At 45.5% G+C, this 6,332-nt stretch overlaps 1 protein-coding gene across 1 annotated transcript; it reads left to right on the top strand.

Moving 5' to 3' along the window:
• Nucleotides 1-551: 551 nt before the first annotated feature.
• On the top strand, nucleotides 552-5,817 carry LOC112454735. The gene is made up of 2 exons (XM_025016286.1): nucleotides 552-2,017; nucleotides 5,561-5,817. Exons 1-2 carry the CDS (start codon nucleotides 967-969, stop codon nucleotides 5,635-5,637), a joined length of 1,128 nt encoding a protein of 375 aa, XP_024872054.1. The 5' UTR covers nucleotides 552-966; the 3' UTR covers nucleotides 5,638-5,817.
• The last annotated feature ends 515 nt before the right edge of the window (nucleotides 5,818-6,332 follow it).

Genomic DNA, 6,332 nt, shown 5'->3' with positions numbered 1-6,332 from the left:
TAGGCTGTATCTAATCTTTCCGTATTCATCAATGGATCGTTTAAGTTTTAATGAATTAGCTGATATGCATCTTATGTATGGTCTTGCTCAAAGTAATGCTGCCGAGGCAAGAAGATTATACATCCAGTCTTTTCCAAATCGAGATGAAAATAAAAATTTACGATTTTTGAACATAAAAGTGGCTATAACTCGGAAACGGCTCATTTCCGGACCTATGTTTGTATGAACTTTTTTGCTTGTTTTTGGGTCCCGAATCACCTCCCGAAGTGGAGTAGGCGATTTTTCGGACACCCTGTATATATATACATATATATATATGTGTATATATATAGTGTTACGCCCGTGCTGTCTTCGTGTCGCGCGTATATGCGAGTCGCCCGTTATTTAATGTCGCGTCGCGAACCGTCCTTAGCGACGGATGCTTGTTTACTAATATTGATTGCGTGATGCTCAATTAACTATTGATTTTCCTGTTATACCTGATGTTCAGATTTACTCTGGGACGCGTCTCGTTCGGACGTATCGTCCCAAGCTCCTCTATTATACTGAGAGTCGTAATAAAGAGCTACTGATTTTCTAAACGAGTCATCTTATTTGTGCGAGAGTGACGTGACACGCGCCGCGAGTGCGAAAGTGAGAGATTGTGTGGCGAACGCTCGTCGGCGTGTAACATTTTTGGGGGCTCGTCCGGGATCGGACGAACAACGAGCAAGATGGATACAAGGAACACACGGAAGAGGCTCCGGCTGGAGACGCCTCACCGGGATACCAGTGAGACGCCGGCGATTGCGTCACTCACTGAAACGCTTCAGACCGTAATACAGGAGGTCCAACTCCTACGTGTGGAGCAGGCCCGGCGTGAGGAGGAGTTCGCGGCGACGATTCGCCGTCAGGAGGAAGAACTCCATCGTCTACGCGGGATGACTCAAAACCAGCTAAGTCACTCCAATTTTAGTGCGTCTCGAGATGTGCGATCGGGGGGAGGCAGCCGGCGAGGAGCCGCGAGACGCGCGTGAAAATGTCGCGCGTCCGACCGGGAGAAGCGCGTCCGGGGGGGACGCGAGTGAAAACGATACACGCCCGGCCGTGAGAGGCGGAATCGCGGGAGTCGCGCGCGAAAATGTTGCGCGTTTGACCGAAAAAAACGCGGGGAACGCGAGTGAAAGCGACTCACGCCCGGCCGAAAGAATCGAGACCACGAGTGACGCACAAAGAAATATCGCGCGCTTGACCGAAAGAAACTTGACCGCGGGAAATGCGGGTGAAAATTTGTATCGGGTGGGCTCAAACGTGGCTAGCGTCGGGAATCAGATTTCGTACGCAGGAGACGCTGCCGCGGGAGCGGGCCTCGGGCTCGGCTATAAAGTGAAGCCCGATACGTATGACGGGACAGTCCCACTTCATGAATATCTGTCACAATTTAATCTAATTGCGCGAGCGAATTCTTGGAATAACGCGACGAAAACTGTTGCGTTAGCCTCGAGTCTGAGGGGAAAAGCGCGCTCCATTTTAGAGACCGTGCAAGATGTCGACTGTCTAGATTTTGCGGAGCTGGAAGCGAAGCTCGAGCTACGTTTTGGGGAGGGTCATTTAACGCAGAATAGTTACTCCGCTCTCACCAATCGCAGACAGAGATTCGGGGAGGATCTAGCTACTCTCGGTTTCGATATTGAGCGTCTATCTCGTCTTGCGTACCCCGAGTGCCCCTATGAGATCCGTGATAAGATTGCTTGTTCTCAATTCGTTTCGGCTGTGTCCGATAATTTTGTTCGACGTACGTTGCAAATAGAGGGGATAACCTCATTAAGTCGGGCAGTCGAGCGAGCAAAAGCATTGAAAATAATTCAAGGGGACAATTATGCTCGAGAAAAGGAGAAGACGAATAAAAGTTTTCCGAAGGAGGGACAGAATAATAATTTTAATGGGAAAAAGGGCACGGAAGGGAACGGGAAACAAGCTGAAGAAGAAAAAAATGAGCAGAGGGGAAATTCGCGTGGCAGCAAAAGCGCCAGTCGCGGTGAGTGTTGGACCTGTGGTAAGACCGGACATTTCCGGTCCGAGTGCCCGCAGGAAAGGGGAAACACGGTTTAGTCAAACTTGGCGGGGAAGGTTTGGCTCGTATTGTTAATACCCCGTTTATTTTTTCTGAAAATGTTCTGTTAAATAAAACTGGTTTTAAACAAAGTAGAATTAAGCCTTGTTGTTATTTTTGTTATGATGGAAAAATTGATGGGAAAGAGTGTTCTTTCAAGGTTGATACGGGCTCTGACGTATCCATTCTCAGTAAGAGATTTGTAGAAGCAGGGAAGGAAAAGCTTCCTTTTGAAGGGATAAATTTGAGATATCCTACCGGGGAGAAAGTTACAGTAGAGTGTAAAGTAGAAGCTAAAGTGGAAATAGGAAAATATTCTTTTGAGATCCCCTTGCTTGTTGCTCAAATTAATGACGACTGTATTTTAGGAGTGGATTTTCTTAAAAAGGCGAATTTGGAAGAAATTTTCGATCCTGCATTTCAGACTGCAGGATCGGGAATACAATTAGCTCGCATTGAGAATATTCCAAATAAAGTCCCATTTTCCTTGAAAGAACTCTTCGAGAATAATTCTGTGAATTTTGATACGACTCAGAAAGAACTTTTTGCTGAATTTCTTGAAAGATTTTGCGATGTATTTTCCGAGAATATTGTTGCGGGAAATTGTAATGTTATCGAACATGTTATAAATGTACAAGACTCTCTCCCCAGAAAACAGGTACCCCGACGAATTCCTTTTCAAATGAGAGGGGAGGTAGGTAAAATTATCGAGGAAATGAGGGCTTGTGGAGTAATCGAGGAATCAAATAACCCCTGGGTTTCCCCTGTTGTATTGAGGCGGAAAAAAGATGGAACACTGAGGTTTTGTGTGGATTATCGATTTGTAAACGCCTTAACGGAAAAAGATTCATATCCCCTCCCCAAAATTGACGATATATTTGATCATCTATCAGGTAACGTGTGGTTTTGTACTTTAGATTTGAAAAGTGGATATTGGCAAATTAAAATTCGTCCTGAGGACAGAGAAAAGACGGCCTTCTCTTTCGGCAGAAGACTATGGCAATTCACGGTGATGCCTTTCGGGTTGTGTAACGCTCCGGCAACTTTTGAACGCCTAATGGAGAAAGTCTTGCAAGGTTTACTATTTAAGATTTGTTTGGTTTATCTAGATGACATAATAATTTTCGGGAAAACTTTTGAAGAAATGTTAAGGAATTTAGAGAAAGTATTCTTACGCTTGCAAGAAGTAAATTTAAAGATAAATCCTAAAAAATGTGTATTCTTTGCAAAGAAAGTAAAGTATTTGGGCCATTTAGTTTCGGCCGAGGGAATTTCCACAGACCCTGAAAAAGTCGCTGCCGTGGAGAAATGGCCAGTTCCTCATACGAAGACTCAATTAAGGAGCTTCCTCGGGTTTTGTTCTTACTATCGGAAATTTATCAAAGGATTTTCTTCGATAGCTAAACCTTTATATGTGTTGACGGGAAATCACGTTAAGTTTACTTGGGATGGGAAATGTCAGAATTCTTTTGATGAATTGAAGCAAATGTTATCCTCTCCCCCGATTCTTTCTTTTCCGAAGGGAGAAGGCGGTTTCGTTTTTGGCACTGACGCCTCCAATATAGGAATTGGCGCGGTTTTATCGCAGGAACAGGAGGGGGAGGAGAGGATCATTGCGTATTTTAGTCGTGTGCTCAACAAAGCTGAGCGGAATTATTGCGTGATTCGTCGTGAACTTTTAGCGATCGTTGACTCTATTAAGTTTTTCCGCCATTATCTTTTGGGTCGTGAATTTTTGATCCGTACGGATCATGTTTCTTTGCGTTGGCTTATGTCTTTCAGGGATTTGGATGGACAGTTGGCTCGTTGGCTGGAGAGACTCCAGCAATATCAATTTATTGTCACTTATAGGAAAGGACTTTCTCACAAGAATGCCGACGGGCTGTCGAGACGGTCATGTGAATCGATTGGTTGTGAATATTGCGCCAAGGTGGAAAGGAAAAATTTCGTGGCGTTGGAAAAAGGACTCGCCCGCATTGAATTAGCGACAGGAGATCCCATAGAATGGAGTCGTGAACAAAGGACAGATCCGAGCATTTTAGTTATACTTCATGGAAAGGAAGCAGGGGTTCGTCCGGCACGAACCGAGATAGCTGCGGAAGATGTTTCCGCTCAAATTTATTTGTCTTATTGGGATGCTTTGGTACTAGAAGAAGGAATACTCTATAAGCGATGGGAAGCTCCGAATCTTCGATCCAGTTTTCTTCAACTTATAGTTCTTCGGAAACTTGTTAAACGAATACTGGAGGAGTTACACGACTCTCCGTCCGGAGGTCATTTTGGAATAAATAAAACCTTGGAAAAAATTCGGAAACGATACTATTGGGCAACCTGCAAACAAGACGTGGAAGACTGGTGCAGAACCTGCAAAGTCTGCGTTGCTAGGAAAGGGCCCTCAGGGAAAGGAAAATCTCCTCTACAAGTTTTCAATGTCGGAGCTCCATTGGAGAGAGTTCAGATGGACATTCTGGGTCCTCTGCCGTTGACGAAATCTGGGAATAGATTCCTTCTTGTCATAGTGGATTGTTTTACAAAATGGGTGGAAGCTTTCCCCTTGAGGAACATGAGGGCAAAAACGGTAGCAGAGATCTTTATAAACCAGTTCGTTTCTAGACATGGAGTGCCTACTGAGGTACATACCGACCAAGGGCGGAATTTTGAATCAAGACTCTTCTCGGAATTGATGAAGCTGTTGGAGATAAGGAAAACAAGAACTACAGCTTTACATCCTCAGTCCGATGGACAAGTAGAGCGACAGCATCAGACCATAACTAATTATCTAGCGAAGTATATTTCTGAAAATCAAAGAGATTGGGATCAGTGGATCCCCATGTATCTTTTAGCGTACAGATCCTCGAAACACGAGTCAACTGGACTTACTCCTTCAGAATTATACTTTGGCCGAGATCTCAGATTACTTACAGACTTGTTGCGAGGGAATCCTTCGGAATTTCATGCTGAGGAGCCGCCACTGGTCGGAAATTTTGTTAGAAATTTGAAAGAAAAATTAGAGAGAATTCATACTAATGCACGGAAACAATTGGATTTGAAATCGGCTCGAATGAAGGCTCGCTACGATCGCGGAGTTAGAAAGGTTCTTTTTCAGAAGGGGCAGAGAGTCTGGTTTTTCAATCCCCGAAGAGTTAAGGAGAAGGCTCCCAAGTTGCAAAGCAATTGGGAGGGACCCTTTTTGATAATTAAGAAACTCAGTGACGTGGTTTATTGCATTCGGAAATCACCTCGTCACAGGAGTAAGGTTGTACATTCGGATAGATTAGCTATGTATTCTGAAAGGAAATTGGGTTGAGCAGTTAGAGTAGGTCGGAACCCGGAGGGTGGGTTATATTTATTGACAATCGTGTTTTCGAAATGAATGGTTAATAAATATTCTGAGGAAATGGGTTCTGGTTTTTCTTTAATGTTTTAATGTTTGGTTTTCCGTTACTGCGTTTAATGTTCTTTTCCTAGAGGGAGTCAATGGTGCTCGAAGAGGGGACCATGGCAGAACATCGGCCGAAGACTCCTCGAAGGAAGTTTTTTTTTAAGAAGACTGCCTCGCCCACGGTTTTTGAGCGTGGTTTTCCCGTGGGACGTTGAGCAAATGCTGAGGCAGGGACTCGGGGTGTCTGAAAAGACGTTGGGTCCACGCGAGTTTCCCCCCCCCCTTGTCTGAAAATTTGGGACGGCGTCGTGGGAAGCCGACAGCGAGGGATACGCCGGGGGAGCGGAACAGAAGTCATCTTCGTGGAGGGGGAGCCTGGCCAGCTCGCCCCGGAAGAGATTCGGGAGGAGACTAGCGTGCGGCTACCGGGGGCCAAGAGAAGCAGAGCCCGGTAACTTGGAGCAGCAGCTCGAGAAGGGCAAGGACTGTTTCGGCGCCCTGGGGCGCACAAAAGAAGCTACCGCAAGTTGACTACCCTCCCGGATTGTCTGGGGCGACAATCTTGGAAGAGGGGGGGTAGTGTTACGCCCGTGCTGTCCTCGTGTCGCGCGTATATGCGAGTCGCCCGTTATTTAATGTCGCGTCGCGAACCGTCCTTAGCGACGGACGACCGTCCTTAGCTTGTTTACTAATATTGATTGCGTGATGCTCAATTAACTATTGATTTTCCTGTTATACCTGATGTTCAGATTTACTCTGGGACGCGTCTCGTTCGGACGTATCGTCCCGAGCTCCTCTATTATACCGAGAGTCGTAATAAAGAGCTACTGATTTTCTAAACGAGTCATCTTATTTGTG

Source organism: Temnothorax curvispinosus, unplaced genomic scaffold (genome assembly GCF_003070985.1).
Source record: "Temnothorax curvispinosus isolate PA1 unplaced genomic scaffold, ASM307098v1 QBEX01005293.1, whole genome shotgun sequence".
Classification (NCBI taxonomy): domain Eukaryota; kingdom Metazoa; phylum Arthropoda; class Insecta; order Hymenoptera; family Formicidae; genus Temnothorax; species Temnothorax curvispinosus.
Note: the sequence above shows the minus strand (reverse complement) of the source record. Positions and strands in the feature narration are given on the sequence as shown.

Coding starts and splice junctions, on each gene's coding strand:
- LOC112454735 (XM_025016286.1), top strand. CDS start 967: ATGTGCGATCGGGGGGAGGCAGCCGGCGAGGAGCCGCGAGACGCGCGT. Junction 2,018..5,560: donor CAGCAAAAGCGCCAGTCGCG/GTGAGTGTTGGA, acceptor TTCTTTTCCTAG/AGGGAGTCAATGGTGCTCGA.